Below are 15,999 nucleotides of genomic sequence, written 5' to 3'. Positions count from 1 at the left end.
AGCACCTAACTTCCTGAACTCTTTGCTGGACCTCATTTCACCTCTTACCCGTCTTATTGGTGCCGACGTGGACCACGGCACTGGCTGTTCATTCTCCCACTTTAGATTGCACTCAATCCGAGGTGGCCCTGGCACGTGAGGGAACAATCCATCCGGATGCACTTCCTGAAGGTGTGGTCATCAGGGACACTGGCGGTCTCCTTACCTTGCCATATCCCACAAGAGATACATTCCAGTGTCCTTTCTGGCATCTGTATAGCACGTGTGCAGAAAGAAAGAATAAATCATGGCCTGAACTCCCCACTCCAACTCTGGACAACTCACACAATGGCTATTCTGTTTAAACTTGCTTTATTAGCCCTTGTCAAGTGCCCGATTATGGGTAATCCTATATCTTCTTGGGACTGTGGTGTGCAAAATATACTGACTGCCTCCGCTTGCTTCTGTTAAACTCTCTCTCCCCCAATGCAATCTGGTGTCTACTCGGACAGGCATGTGTGGTGTTGTTGACTTTTTTATTCCCTGTGTTCTTTCTGATTGAAGCAAGTTTCTTTCGTGGATTATCAAAAAGCAAAACAATGCAGCAGCTGGAAATCTAAAATAAAAATTGCTTTGGAAGTTTTATCAACCGTATTAATTCACTCAGTGGAAGGGTCATATTTTCTTCAGGAGATTCTGAGCATGCCTTTAAATCTGTTCCCATAATCCATGTCAGAACTTGATATAGCATGTCCGTTATATCATGGCATATAGAAACGTGGCAGTTAGAAGCAGAAGTAGGTTGTTTTTTTTAAATTTAGAGTTGCAACACAGTAATAGGCCCTTCTGGCCCAATGAGCTCTCACTACCCAAATGCATCCATCTGATCAGTTAACCTACTACTCTGTTGGATAAGCTGGGATTTTATTCCTTGGAATGTAAACAATTGGGGGGCAGTGAAATTACAGAGGTGTATCGAATCATAAGAGGCATAGATAGGGTAAATGCATTCAGACTTTCCCCCCAGGAAATCGAGAACTGAGAGCCTATGCTCAAGGTAGGAAGGGATCAATTTAAATTGGCTTTTTTTTTTGCAGAAAGTTTGTATGTCTGAGGAGTGAACTGCCAGAGAAGCGTGCAAATAACAATTTATAAAAGACAATTCACCAGAGTCTGTTATGGGCTAAACATTGGCAAATTGAACTGACTTGGATGGGCCTCGTTGGTTGTATTGAATCATTTGGGCCAAAGAGCCTGCTTCTTTGCAGAATAGCTATGAATGAGCTACACAGCCCTTGTTAATGGCTTTATCATTGCGCTCAAATGAATGCAGTAGCCTATTCCTGTTTTCTCACCACGGCCATTTATCCCTTTAGGCCTAATAGAGTATTATATTCAGCAAACAACTGTTCTAGTCTGGTTTTGGTGACTTCTTCCGAAAAGCTACCAGAAATCTATGCTTATATAGTTTTAGGTGTACCGTCTAAATGTTTTTCCATGTCTCATCAATATTATGCAACTTTAACATTATAATCTCTTCATTTCTTGCCTTTTCATCCAAGGCATTGGAGGATGCCTTTCTGTGCATAGACAGCAAGCTGACAGAAGAAGTGGTTATCAAAGAGCTTGCCCAACTTGCAGGCCGGTCTCGGGAGGATGATGGCGAGAAAGTTGCTGATGAAGATGATGGTAGGTTGGAACTAAACTGATTTCTGAATGGAGTAGGACCCATTCATGGAGTTGATGTTCACCTAAAGAAAATATAATTTATAAGCATGTGGTATGTCAGAAATATGGTGCTAGTCATTTGTATTTTGTCTGCCAAGAACTTGAGTGTGTGGGCAGTGTTTCTTTTTTTATATATATATATATTTCCAGGTTTGTTTGTGTGTCAAGTGACTTGATATGATACACCAGCACAAGTGCTTTTTTTCCTCTCATCACAGAGCTATTTATAACAAGTCTTTTACCAATGCTTTAATCAAGAATTCATGTTAGTTTTCCCACTCTCTATCTTGTCCTTCCTCCCTAAGCTAAAAGAGAAATTCTTCATTTTAAAGAACAGTTATAAATAGGTTTAGGAGACAGTAATGTATCTCTTCTGGAGAGAGACAGAAAAAGCTGATTGAATATTTTTGTAATGAGAAAGGCCATCTTCCAATATTTAATCATTTCAGTTGATTTTTCCCTTCCTGTCCCAAATGAACTTGGTGCAAATAGTAAGCGTGTTCTCAAATGGGAAGACTGTACAGGAACAACACTCACAGCTTGATTCTCATTTGGCAACAGTGTTTGAATTGATTACTACCCAGAACAACGTGTGATTTACGATGTCTTGCGTATTTGAGTTTGGTTTATTATTGTCTCGTATCAAGATACAGTGAAAGCCTTTTGTTTTGAGTGCCATCCAGGCAGATCATGCCATACAGAATATCGTAGTAATATAAAGAAAATCAAATTTGTTTTGTTTTATTTAGCGATACAGTGTGGAGTAGGCCTTTCCAGCCCTTCGAGCCGCACCATCTCATAGCCCCGATTAACCCTAACCTAATCACGGGACAATTTACAATGACCAATTAAACTACCTGTGTGTTTTGGACTGTAAGAGGAAACTAGCACTTGCAGTAAACCCACACATTCCACTGGGAGGGCATGCAGAGACAACGGAATAGCACCAGAATTGAACTCTGGCCCCAAGCTATAACTAACTACTGTGCTATCATGCCACCCAAATACAGAATATGGTGTTACAGTTATAGTGCATTGCAGGTAGACGAAGTACAAGGGCCACAATGAGGAGATGGAGTGCACCCACTGATAACTTGTTTCAGTAATACTTGTTCCTAATGCCAGTGTTATATCCCCCCCACACATGAATCGATTTTGATTTGTTTCTTTATGGCATTCTACTTTTCTAATATTCAGACATTTGCCAGTGATATTAAACCTCATTCTGATTCTTAAGATCTGTGTTGATACAAAAAGCCAATAACTAGCTTGAAGATAAAAATGAGAATAGGCAATCCGTGCAAGAGGAAGAAATAAGCTTGACAATAGGAATGTAACAGTTAGTAATGAGACAAAGATATTAGTGGATGAGCGCTCATAGAGAACAGTGTCAGTGGGGACCAGCTGGCAAAATATGAAAATTCTGCTGTAAAGGAGTATAAGGTGAGTTTTTCATTGAACATAGGACCTGTACTGTTCTGCAGTGTTCTTCAGCCTGTCGTGTGCTGACCTTTTAACCTACTCCAAGATCAATCTAGCCCTTCTTTCCTAGTTTGTCCTCCATTTTTCTATCAGCCTGGAGCCAATCTAAGAGTTTCTTAAATGATCCTAATATGCCTCTACCACTACCCTTGACAGTATGTTGCATGCACCACACTTTTTTTGTGTAAAATAAAACTACTTCTGATGTCCTCCCTGTACTTTCCTCCAAATACCTTTAAAATTATGCCTCCTTTCCATGAAATGGTAGTGTTGTTTGCTGAGCCGATAGGTGTATTTATGTGCTCCAGTATAAGTGCATTCACCCTACCTTCAATAATCAGCTAACACATTGTCTATTTGTTTGTAACTAAGAAGTACTTTTATCCTTTAGTTGATCATGAGGAGACTGCACTTTTGCATGAAGAGGCAACAATGACAATTGAAGAATTGCTCACCCGATATGGACAAAACCAGAACAGTACCAAACCTGTGAAAAGCAAAACTTCACCTGCTATCAAGAAACTGCCGTCCAAGGTTGGGGATAAAAACAAAACTGAGAAGGAAATGAATGGCGAGCTTGAGAGCGGTGAAACCAATATGGATGAAACAGAGAGCAACAATGGGAAATCAGAAGCAGCAGCGGGAATCTCCTCCAGTTCTGATTGTGGGGGCGAGGAAGCTGAGTTGGGGAATGGGAGCAGCACTGGGTCCGGTTCAGATAAACAACTTGCCAAGGCTGACAAGGGTTCTGAAGAGGCTGTTGTGTCGTCATCCACAGCTGATGCAGGGCCATCCTGCTCCTCCTCTGATAAATCTCAGCGAGTGGCCAAGTCAATGTTCTTTGAAGACAGTGAGGATGAATCTGAAGAAGCAGAAGAGGAAGAAGATAGTGAAGAGGTATCCTTTACATCTTTATTTTATTTGTGCTAATTTGAGTGAGGGAATTGGAGCTTGGAGGTAGAGATAGAAGTTGTACATTTAGTGGTGTACTTAGAAGTATTAAAACTTGTGCTCTCAAACAAAAGTTAGCCTCACCCAGTATCTGGCTTTGGGTATTAAGATTAGTTGTATCTCATCTTTGGATTTGAAATTGGGTACAGGAGCATCTAATAAGGAGATGGGTTCATCTATAGAGCTGATCAGTAAAGAGTGTAAGAAAAGAGGAAAAAGTGAGTTGTTTGTGCACCTTGAGAATGCAGTAAAACAGCTAGATCCGATGTAGGCCTCAGGCTAAAACACAACCTATCTCAAACTTTCTACGTACTCATCCAAGTCATTTTTATATTCCAACCAGCAGCTTCTGCACTGTCTAGCACAACCATACCTTTCCTATAGAACTACAGAGAGTGCTGTATACTCAAGAGTTTAATGAAGTTGTGACATAATGTCCTGCCTTTCATATTCTATATCCCAACCTGTGATAGGAACCATACCATATACCTTGACCATCCTGTTGACCTACGTTGCCACTTTGAGAGAACTGTAGTCTTGAACACCCTTGGTCCCCTGTTCATATACAGTGAATGGCATTGTCATTTACTGTATGTGTCCTCTCATCACCTATTCACCCCCCCCCATTTAAAGTTACATGTACTGAGATAGTGAAAAACAGTATTTTGCATGCCATTTATAAATATCATACATTGAGATAGTGGAAAGAGAAGGGAAATAATGGAATCCAGATTTAGTGTTATATTATCACTAAGAAATTACAGTGCAACTAAGGTGCAGGGGCCATAATGGTGAGAGATCAGGACTTCATTGTACAAAAGGTGGTATTCTTTCAATAACGTAGGGATTTGGAGCTTTGAGCATCGCTTTGTCAGTGTCCTCTGTCCACTTGATCAACACCATCTAGTGTCTGTTTGTATTGGTTATGTGAATAGTTGCGCCTTCTCTATAAAACCGACTGTGTAATTAAGGCCTCTATTGATAAGGAGACTGAGGAGTTGGTTCACTTATCCTTCCAGTGAATTTGGGAGATGTTATTGAGGCAGCATTGATGGTTTCTTGAGATACCTGCTGTTTGAATTTGTCCCAGGTGTGAAGTCTTGACCTGTTTTCTCAAATGACCAAAGTCTGGGCTGGGGCATTAAATGCAATGATGCAATTTCATGTCATCGCTTTCTCTTCTAATTTGAAACAATCCTTGACTTCCTTTGTTAGCCAAGCTTGATCATACTTCTTGAGTCTTTATTCTTTAATGGAGAATGTGAAATATTTTCTTCATTTGTCTGCATACTGCAGATTGTCAGTTGCGGTTTGGGTATCTTTGTTCTGGAGTTACTGTAGGTTGGAAAAACTTCCCATCAGTTCTGAAGATTTGCTCCAGTCCAGCTTGGAGTGTTGCAACCAGAAAGATTGCCTCAACATTTTTCTCAATGACACAGTTTTGTTTCACTGATGAAGGCTTTATTATAAGTCTTTTGATCAATACCATGGCTTGTTTACACAACACTTACAAGGAAAACCTAAATTAAACATGAATTATACAAGAAAGAACTTAATTAGAACAAAATAAAGTGCAAAGTGGTTATAATATGGTAATATTGAGTTAGCGATCAGGGTTGGTTCAAGAACTGAATGGTTGAAGGAAAGCAGCTGTTCCTGAACCTGGTGGCGTGGGACTTCAGGTGTTTCAGCCTACTCCTGAAATTGTTTTTGGGTTCAGATAGGGCCTTGTTCAGTGGCGGCAATGGGACGGCCTGAAGCAGCTGTTGTGTGATGGGATATGCTCAGTAGCCAACTTCTGTCCTCTAGCACTTCACTGAAACGTGCCAGAGGATGTATGTGAGCACCTGCAAATCAAAGGCTTCTGTCATTCCTGCCTGCAGTATACCGTACTGCCCTCCGACAAAGGTTCCCAGGGACCACTTGCCACATCTATAAGAAATTGGAAGATGGCTACCAATTTGTGAATGTGCCAGCTCAGCATTTTGTCTGATAGAAGGAAAGCAGGTTTGAAGATCAAGACTTCAGATTTGATCTAAACTTGTCGTTCAGCAGCAGTTGTGATTTTTGCCTTCCTGTGTGCCTCTGAGGCTTAAGGCATCTCAAGCCATTGGAGAAATGTAGCCAATGCAAAATCCTCCAAATTCCTATGGAGGATAAAAGAACCATGTCCTTTCCCAGACTAACATCCCCAACTGTGAGGCCTAAATATGTTCAGTTGGTAACATTTGCACATCAGGCGCCCAAAATGGAAATGGACCATTTGACCTAACTCATCAGCACTAACCAAGTCATTCACCTGGGCTCATCCTCCTCCTCTAAACCTTTCCTATCCATTAACTCTTAAACATCATAATTGTACCTTCTGACATTGTAATGGATTACTGAGCAACAAGAAAAGTTTCAAGATTATGCTTCAGGCCCTCTGGAAGAAATGCAACATCTCTGCTGAATCCTGGGAACCATTAGCCCATGACTGCTCAGTGGAGAAGAATCCTGTCTTAGTGGCTTTGGGCTTGCACAAAGTGCCTGCATGAACAATGGACGAAGTGGACTCACTTGGAAGTTCCCACATACACATTTGGTCACCTGGCTTATCTGTGGAAGAGTCTGCAGTTCCCATGTTGATCTAATCAGCCACTTCAGAAGCCAAAGTGGAAAACTCGACCTCAGTCGCAAGGGACTAAAGAGAAAGAAAATTTCCTTAAATAATTCTCCCTACTTGTTTGCCACCTTACTACATTTATTTTCCCTGTTTTCTGGTCAGCTGTTACAATTCCTTTACAGTTGCATTCTTTCGAGCTCATCGCTTCCCACAAGAAACGCAAGATTATTAATCCTGTTTTGTTGTATGCTAGCAAACTTAAAAATAGTTTGATTTTTGGTTGACTCCACGATGTATTGGAAAAGCCTCCAAATACATCCTTGACATTGCCTTTGCCAATTAATCTTTCAGATGATTAAAGTTATTCAAGTATTGCAGTACTTGGCAGGTCACCATCATTTCTTAATTTACAATTTTCACTGGGGTTTGATTCCCGTTGCTGTCTGTAAGGAATGTGTACGTTCTCCCCATGAATTTATTGGTTTCCTCTTGGTGCTCTTGTTTCCTCACACCTCCCAAAAATGTATGGTTAGGGTTAGTAAGTTGTAGGCATTCTGCCAGAAGGATGGTGACACTTAGGCCTACCCTTAAATCAAACCTTGCTGATTTGATTTGACACAAATGCCATATGTTTCAATATACATGTGACAAATAAAGCTTCCTTAATTTATTCACAATCCCATAGTATAACTACTGTTAGAGGTTATAAGGATTATTGCAGCTAGTTTCTTCCCTTGCTGTTAGCTGTGCTTCAAACATTGTGCATCTTAGTATTGTTTAGCCAAGGTTATTTCTCACTATTTCACTGACCTTAGCCTTTAATAGGGCCATCACGCCAATTTTTCTCAATGATTTGCCTTAAGGGAAAGTGTGCGATTTATAATGCAAAAGATGACTTGGAGCTTTGTTGAGATTGTTATACCTTGTTAAATACACTCAACGATGTTACTACTATTGTAAATAACTGCAAAACTATCAACTGGTAGATCCCTGTCTTACCAAGCCTCTACATTGGAGAAACCACACAAATTTAGTTTTAGTAACACACAAAATGCTGGAGGACCTCTGAGCTCCTCCAGTATTTTGTGTGTTTTGCTCAGGTTTCCAGTATCGTTTGAAATATTATTTTCTTTTGTGTATACAGTGCGGAGTAGACCCTTCTGGCCTTTTGTGTATACAGTGCGGAGTAGACCCTTCTGGCCTTTTGTGTATACAGTGCGGAGTAGACCCTTCTGGCCTTTCGAGCTGTGCTGCTTGAGCAGCCCTGGTTTAACCCTAACAATCACGGAACAATTAACAATGACCAGTTAACCTACCCAGTACATCTTTGGACTGTGAGAGGAAAGTGGAGGACCCAGAGAAAACCCACGCAGTTCACGGGGAGAATGTACAGAAATTCCTTACGGAACAGCGCTGGTGTTGAATTCTGAACTTCAAAACACCTCGAGCTGTATTAGTGTCGCACAAACCGCTACACTACAGTGGCACCCTTGGGTGATTCCTTTGCCGTGTGCCTGTGTTCAGTCTGCAGGCGTGACCCCGAGCTTCCAGTTGCCTGCCGCTCCACTCTTGCCGTGTCTTGCTTGTCGTCTCTGTTACAATGATGCCCAATGCCATTTGAGGGACAACCCATTTTCAATCTAGGCATGTTACAGCCTTCTGAACTTAATATGGTATTCTCTAAATTTAGCTAATCTGCTCTTTCTGTGTTGTTCTGCTAAGATTGAGCGCATGCTATATCGGCACTGAAATTTTGTGGAGACACTTGTGGGCTGCCACCAGCTCACCATCAGGTGTTTTGGTTGTTAACGCAAATATCGCATTTCACTCTTTTTATGTACATGTAATAAATAAATTAGAATCTGAATTTTTTATCCAGTTCTGTGGAAGTCTCTCTAACTGTTAACTGTTCCTCCTTTCGCAGATGCTCCCTGACCTGGTGTTTGCTACATTTTCTGTTATTTAGGACTATATCTGCAGTGCACTGGTTCAGCTGTATTTAACTGGGGCTTGTTTAATGCTGGCCTGAATGGCAGTGTTATGTTTAATAAATGCGCATTAACTTTTATTCTAAGCACAACATGGCAAAATTGAAATTGCCCTCCACAAACTGTTTTGGAAACTTGCAGAATTCTCTGGCTGTGGCATCACTAATCCTGTTGGACATATCGAATTGAATTTTCCCTGATTAAGAATCCATTACAGTAACTGGGTTGTTTATGTTCTACTATTAAGGCATCAGAACATCGAGTTGCTGTGTGACTTGTGCTATGTCGAAATCTTTCACTGACAGGACTGCAGTGAGGAGGAGGAGGAAGAGGAGGAGGAGGAATACAGCAGTGAAGGAGGCGAAGAGGAAGAGGAGGATGAAGAGGATCAAGAAGATAGTGATGCGGAAGAGGAAGATGTTGTGTTGCCTGGAATGGATGGTAAAGAGGAGGTAGGCATGGTCTTCTGTAAGATGTTATGCTAGGGATGTCACCTTTACTGAAATGAGTTTCCAAAGTATAATAATGAATACAAATGTATGAATTAGAAGCAGGGTGTTCTATTCAGCCTAGAGTATACTATACATCAAAATTCAAAATAGATATTATCAAATTACATGTGTCACCATTTTCTACCCTGAGATTCATTTTCTTGCAGGCATGCACAGTAAATACAAAGAGAAACAGTAGAATCACTGAAAAACTACACACAACAAAGACTGACAGCCATTGTGCACAAGACACTGCAAATACAAACAGAAATAGAGAAAATAATAAGCAATAAATATCAGGAATATGAGATGAAGAGTCTTTGAATGTGAGTCCATAGGTTGTGGTAACAATTCAGTGTTAGGGTGAGTAAAGTTGCCCCCTCTGGTTTTAATGGTCTGATTGATGGTTGAGGGGTAATAGGTGTCATTCAGTAAACTGACGGCTGGTTTGATTGTAATCTCTCATGTGCCCTTTCAACCGCTTAGCAAAAATCTAACTCTGCTGGTTGAAGAAGCATTGGAAAAACAAATAAATAAATAAACTAGCAATGAATATTGAGAACATGAGATGGAGAGTAGTTTAAAGTCAGTCCATACAAGTGATTGCTGGTATAATTATAAAACTAATATGGCTTTTTAGGGACTTTTGGCACCTCAGGAAGATTATTACTACCTTGAAAAGTGGAAAATGTAACCGGACAAATCCCTGATTTCTTTATCTTTTGTCTTTCTTCCAAAGTTTCAGTGGAACTAAAATTGATCATTTTCTGTTGCAAGCTATTAGAAGTCAATTATGTGATGAATGTTGCTTTATGTCACATTTAACAGTACTGAAGTATCTCTCGAGTACATTCTTCAGAAAATGGATGTTTAACTAAAGGAGTATTGCATAAGATCATGGCAGAACATGGCAGTCATCTTTATTTTAAAAACATCTGTCCAGCACCACAGCTGAAACCTAGAGTCCATTAATAGTGTTTGTTGTCTTCCAGCCCGGCTCAGACAGTGGGACAACGGCTGTTGTGGCCCTGATCCGTGGGAAGCAGTTGATCGTAGCCAATGCTGGTGATTCCCGCTGTGTTGTTTCAGAGTGTGGCAAGGCTATTGACATGTCCTATGACCACAAACCAGAAGATGAAGTGGAGTTGGCCAGGATTAAAAATGCTGGTGGAAAAGTTACTTTGGATGGAAGAGTAAATGGAGGGTTAAATCTCTCTCGGGCCATAGGTAATCATGTTTGTTTCACTTTTATTCACTGCTACTCTCCCCCATTATACATCAAACCATGAAAATTGTTGAACTTGAATGTCTTCATGATCTTTTTTTTAGATTGTAAGCTAGTTTGCAACTTCCTTCTGTATGTTTCATGTCCCATGATTTGCTTTTGTATCTGTAAAATAATCTTGCCACAGCTTGTAGCGTACTGAGAAATTTCTGATAGGTTTGGCTTAAAAAACCTCACTTGAACTTGGAGGAACTGCAGGTCAGGTTGGGGGAGGTAAACGCATGTTGTACATGGAAGAGCCACGAGTGCTGAGTGCAGAATTGTTGACAAGAAGGTTTAGCAAGTTGTGTTGAAAACAGGCTATAAAGGGATTGACACAGAGCATCTCTATCTTCTGGTGTCTTCCCCCTTCCTTTTGAGTCCTGAAGAAGGGTCTTAGCTCAAAACATCAACTGTTTATTAATTTCCATAGATGGTGCCTGGCCTGCTGAGTTCCTCCAGCATTTTGTGTGTTGCTAGAGATAGGGCGAGTTAGAGCATGGATTATAGTCTAGAAGAAATGAGGTAACTATTGTGGAAGGAAAAGTAAGGCAGGTTATTATTTAAATGAAATGAGATGTAGCACAAAATAGAGAGGGTCATAGTGTGTGATATACAATAGGTTAGGATGCCAGTAAGGCACAAATTTTAAGTTCAAAGTAAATTTTATTATCAAAGTGCACATGTGTCACTATATACAACCCTGAGATTCAATTTTTTTGTGGGCATACTCAACAAATCTATAGAATAATTGCTATGTCAGAATCAATGAAAGACCATCTAACTAGGGTGTCCAGAATGCAGAAGGCCACAAACTGCAAATGCTAAAGGAAGAAACAGTATATTGAAAGTGAGTCCATTAGTTGTGGGAGCATTTCATTGATGAGGGGAACCTGATGGTTGAGGTTCTCCTGAGATTCATCTTCTTACAGTGAGCCACAAAACAAAGGGATGCACCAAATCCCCACACAACAAAGACCATCAAACAACCAGTGTGCAGGGAGGAAAACAGACAAATGCAAACAATAAATAACAACGAATATGAGCCACAGAATCTCCGGAAGTCCCCATAGCCACAGAGCTAGTTCAGCATTGAGACAAGCGCAGCCTTGTGCAGTATGTGTGGGGTTTGCACATTCTCCCCGTGATTGTGATTTCTTTTCCCCCACATCTTCCAGCTGCTTTCCACATGTGCTAGTAGACTAACCAGCCACTAGTACAGCTAGAATTGGGATGCAGTTGATGTGAACGTGAGGTAAATAAAAACAGGATTATCGTAACTGTTGTTTGATGATCGACTTGGTATGCCAGTGGCTCAGGCAGCATCCATGGAGAGGAATCAGCTGTCGATGTTTCAGGCCGTGCATCAGGGGTCTGAAACATCCACTGTGCATGAAAATCCCAGGAGATCTGCACCCCATCCGGCACCAACAATCATTCCACAGTCAAAGTCATTTAGGTCACACTTCTTCCCTATTCTGATGTTTGGTCTGAAGAACTAAACCTCTGGGCCATGCTGCCATATGATTGGCTGATATTTATCAGCATTAATGAGCATGTGTGCCCGATAAAGTGGCCGCTGAGTGTAATTGAAGGATGTGCAGAGCATTAGTTGAATGTTACAAGTAAGGGATATTGTCAAAGAATTATTTACAGATTGAAAGGTGCTTTGAATGTTAATAGTAAAACATAGTTCAATTTAAAATGAACTGTCTAACTTGAAAACTGTGCAAGCAAAAGAAAATCTGCAGACGCTGGAGATCCAAGCAATGCCCACAAAGTGTTGGAGGAGCTCAGCAGGCCAGGCAGCATCTGTGGGAAAGAGTAAACGGCCAATGTTTCGGGCTGATGACCTCCTTCAGGACTGGAGGAAGAAAAAGTTGAAGCTCGAGTTAGAAGGTGGGGGAGGGGAGGAAGAAACACAAAGTGATAGGTGAAGCTGGGGGAGGGCTGAAGTAAAGCTGGGATGCTGGCTGATGAAAGATATACAGGGCTGGAGAAGGGAAAATGATGGAAGAGGGCAGAAGGCGATGGAAGACAGAAAAGGAGGAGCACCAGAGGGGGTTGATGGACAGACCAGGAAATAAGGAGAGAGAGGGAAAAAGGAAAGTGGTATGGTGAGGGTAGGCATTAACAGAAGTTCGAGAAATTGACGTTTATGCTATCAGGTTTGAGGCTATCCAGATGGAATATAAGGTGGTGTTCCTCCAACCTGAGTGTGGCCTCATCGCGACAGTAGAGGAGGCCGTGGATTGACATGTCAGAATAGGAAGTAGAATTAAAATGGGTGGCCACTGGGAGTTCCTGGTTTTTCTGGTGGATGGAGCATAGATGCTCAGCGAAGCGGTATCCCAGTCTCTTTGATGACAGTTAAGTGTCGCCTCGCCTGAAAGGACTGTTTAGGGCCCTGATTGGTAGTGAGGGAGGGTGTGTAGAGGGCAGGTGTAGCAATTGTTCTGTTTGCAAGGGTAAGTGCCAGGAAGGAGATCAGTCGGGAGGGACGAACGGACAAGGGAATTGCATAGGGATAAATTCCTGCGGAAAGCAGTAAGTGGGCAGAGGGGTGAGGGAGGGAAAAATGTGCCTGGTGTTGGGATCCTGTTGGAGATGGCGGAAGTTGTGGAGAAACAGCATGTAGATTTGTACCAAATTTCTTTTTAATTCTAAAACTTCGAGTTGAAACTTGCTCTTGCTTGAATGCTTGCCCTTTTGTGAGGCTTGATTTTTAAGAAAGCATAGAGGATGCTTGTCTGAACTTGTTTACCAAAAAATAGTAGCATCTGTGTTCAGGCACGACAGCTTCTGGGATGTGGGCTCAACTCAGTCCAGACCCAAGGGCAAACTACATACTTCTCATGAAAAACTAGTTTGGGCAGGTGTAACCCTGATGGATCCCAGCAAAACTTGGTCCCAATTTATCACAATTTAATCCATGAGATGGCTACAGATTTTGTTAAACTTATAAGCATTGGTCAGCAATGTAATCAATTCAAGAAAAACTCAGTTTGAATTCTCTTCTGTGGGGATTGATGTAATGTATGAAGCGTATACCTCCTGCTTATAAAGATTTGTTTTATTTGTCATGTGTACCTGGAAACATGCTGAAATGCATTGTTATGCGTGAAAGGCCAGCACAATCTGAGTTACGCTGGGGGGCAGCACGCAAGTGTCAAATCTTATTAGCTCCTAAGCAAACACTCCGTGAGGAGTATTCCTTCGTATCTTTTTTCTGACACTTTCTGCCAGCGTTTGGGAGGGAGGCGCGAGGTTAAGGATTAATTCCAAAGTTATATAACGAATCCATCTGATGCTGTCGTTTCAAGCTTGTGCATGTATTTTCTGCCTGAAATATAGCTTTCTGATTAGCATACAGATTACTTTCCAGAGCAGTACAGAGGTTACGATAAAGGTCAAGAATTTGTTAAAACTGATTATATTTGGATCAGAACTCCACAATCAAGGCAGTTTTTAAAAAAAATGCTAATATCCAATGTGCAATCATCACATCAAAATGGTGCATTTGGTTATTTACAACTCTTGTTACAGGTGATCACTTTTACAAGAGGAATAAGAATCTCCCTCCAGAGGAGCAGATGATTTCAGCACTGCCTGATCTCAAGGCATTGACGTTAAATGATGACCATGACTTCATGGTGATTGCATGTGATGGAATATGGCAAGTATTAATTTGTATCTTTTAATACTTCAATCACATCCTGTCTTTTCTTTGTACTTTTATATCCTCCCATTTCTAATGGGGGATTCCTGCAATTTAAGTAATATTGAGTTTCTACCCAAGTCTAGCAGTCCCAGTTTCTTAAAAGGAGCAGACTGTAATGTCATTGTCCTGATTTTGGGATCCACATCTTCCTGATTATGAACAAATTAGGATTTTATTTAAAGAGCTACTAACCATTGGAGACTGGGTCTTGCAATGTTTATCATTTCAGCTTTATTCAATTCCTTTTGGCCACCTCTGTCCATCAGAGTTTTCTTGTTGCATCTCCATCCACTGCCAAAAATATACCCATACCATTATCAACACTTTCAATATGAATAAAAATGTCATTTGTGTGGAATACATCCTTCAAGACTGTTCTTCAGTCTCTTTTGTGCCTTGGTTAGCCCACATTTACTGTATCCTATCTTGATCCACTTACTTAACATATTAAAAACTTTGTCTGAGTTTTATCTTGTTAGCCCCAACTTGACTACTCTTCTGGATTTTTATTCCATATGAATTCCCTCAGCCCCCTGTTGCAGCAGACAGACTTTCGGATGTAGATGATGATCAGAAACAATGAATTGAATAAATTGAAATTTCAGTTTTATTCAGCACCTCCCTTCGACCAAATTTCTTAGATTTATAATTTTATCCTAGAAAAGTAATAGTCCTTGGACAGCAAGTGATATTCACAATGTTGAAGAATCCATGAGTGACATGGTTATCGGCGTGTTTCTAGACTTGTGTTCTTTCCACCCACTCTGTTGCTTGGGGTCATGCATTTTCTGTAGGACCTTGGCCTTCAGCTTCCTGCTGAACTGCTTTCTTTCACCTTTGGTGTGGGTGGAGCTTTCAGTCCTTGTGTGTAGTGTTACGTACCCTGTAACTGGGTGTCTGACCAGCAGAGAAAGAAGAATCCGTTGGAGTCTGCTGGTACCAAACTAAAGGTGTTTATTAGTGAACTACAGATACAATATCAAAAATGCAAATATACATATAAAACAAGTTAGCAATAATAAACCTAAATGTGTAGGAATAATAATAATCAATAATAAACAAGCTCTATTGATGTCTAGGGGTAAATGAATTGTCTTAGGAAAGTATAGAGTTCAGTTCATAAATGCTGAAGTAGTTATGGTTGTTGTGTTGAAATCGTTGGAGAGAGAGCGAGCGAGATGTAACAGCAACTGTTGAGGCAGGCAAACCTTCTTGTGGCTTTCTTAATCCGTCGTATGGTTGTGGTCATTCAGTTATGACCCCTCTGGTCTTCAGCTAGACCGTTCTTCTGTGGTGGACTCGTCACTCTGGCATGAGTGGACACACACACAAGTCCCCACCGGCCTGCTGTAACACTGTGAGCTTTACTGACCGGTCTCCTGGTTCGGTCTCCGAAGCCCCCACCTTTCTGTGGGTTCCCAACACTCAGTCAGTGTCCACTGGTGTGTCTAAAGGGTGTCTCTCTAGACCTGTATTTTATCCCCACTCACGGGGTCTCAGCTATCCATCAACTCTGAATGACCGTGACCTTCAAATCAGGCCCACTCCTGCTATCTCCTGAGGAATGTAAACGAGCAAAGTACAGTCCTTGTAGTAGAAGGTAAATAATCCAGGAAGAGTCATAATACAGTAACTCAACAGTCTCTCTCCCCTCTTATCTGTAGCAGATGTTCTTGCCTGGGCTTTATCTCTTCTCTCTCTCTCTCTCACACTCACTCTCACACTCACTCTCACTCTCACACTCACTCTCACACTCACTCTCACACTCACACTCACACTCACACTCACAC

At 41.2% G+C, this 15,999-nt stretch overlaps 1 protein-coding gene across 1 annotated transcript in view; it reads left to right on the top strand.

The window, feature by feature from the left end:
• Positions 1-15,999, top strand: part of ppm1g (protein phosphatase, Mg2+/Mn2+ dependent, 1G) — a 51,419-nt gene that overhangs the window by 21,118 nt on the left and 14,302 nt on the right. The window contains exons 4-8 of the mRNA XM_073051813.1: positions 1,542-1,668; positions 3,581-4,086; positions 9,039-9,185; positions 10,217-10,451; positions 14,035-14,164. Coding sequence (XP_072907914.1) covers positions 1,542-1,668; positions 3,581-4,086; positions 9,039-9,185; positions 10,217-10,451; positions 14,035-14,164 — 1,145 coding nt within the window. The remainder of the gene's footprint in view (positions 1-1,541; positions 1,669-3,580; positions 4,087-9,038; positions 9,186-10,216; positions 10,452-14,034; positions 14,165-15,999) is intronic.

This window comes from Hemitrygon akajei, chromosome 7 (genome assembly GCF_048418815.1).
Source record: "Hemitrygon akajei chromosome 7, sHemAka1.3, whole genome shotgun sequence".
Lineage (NCBI taxonomy): Eukaryota > Metazoa > Chordata > Chondrichthyes > Myliobatiformes > Dasyatidae > Hemitrygon > Hemitrygon akajei.
The sequence above is the reverse complement of the archived record's forward strand: the minus strand, read 5'-3'. Positions and strand labels throughout refer to the sequence as shown.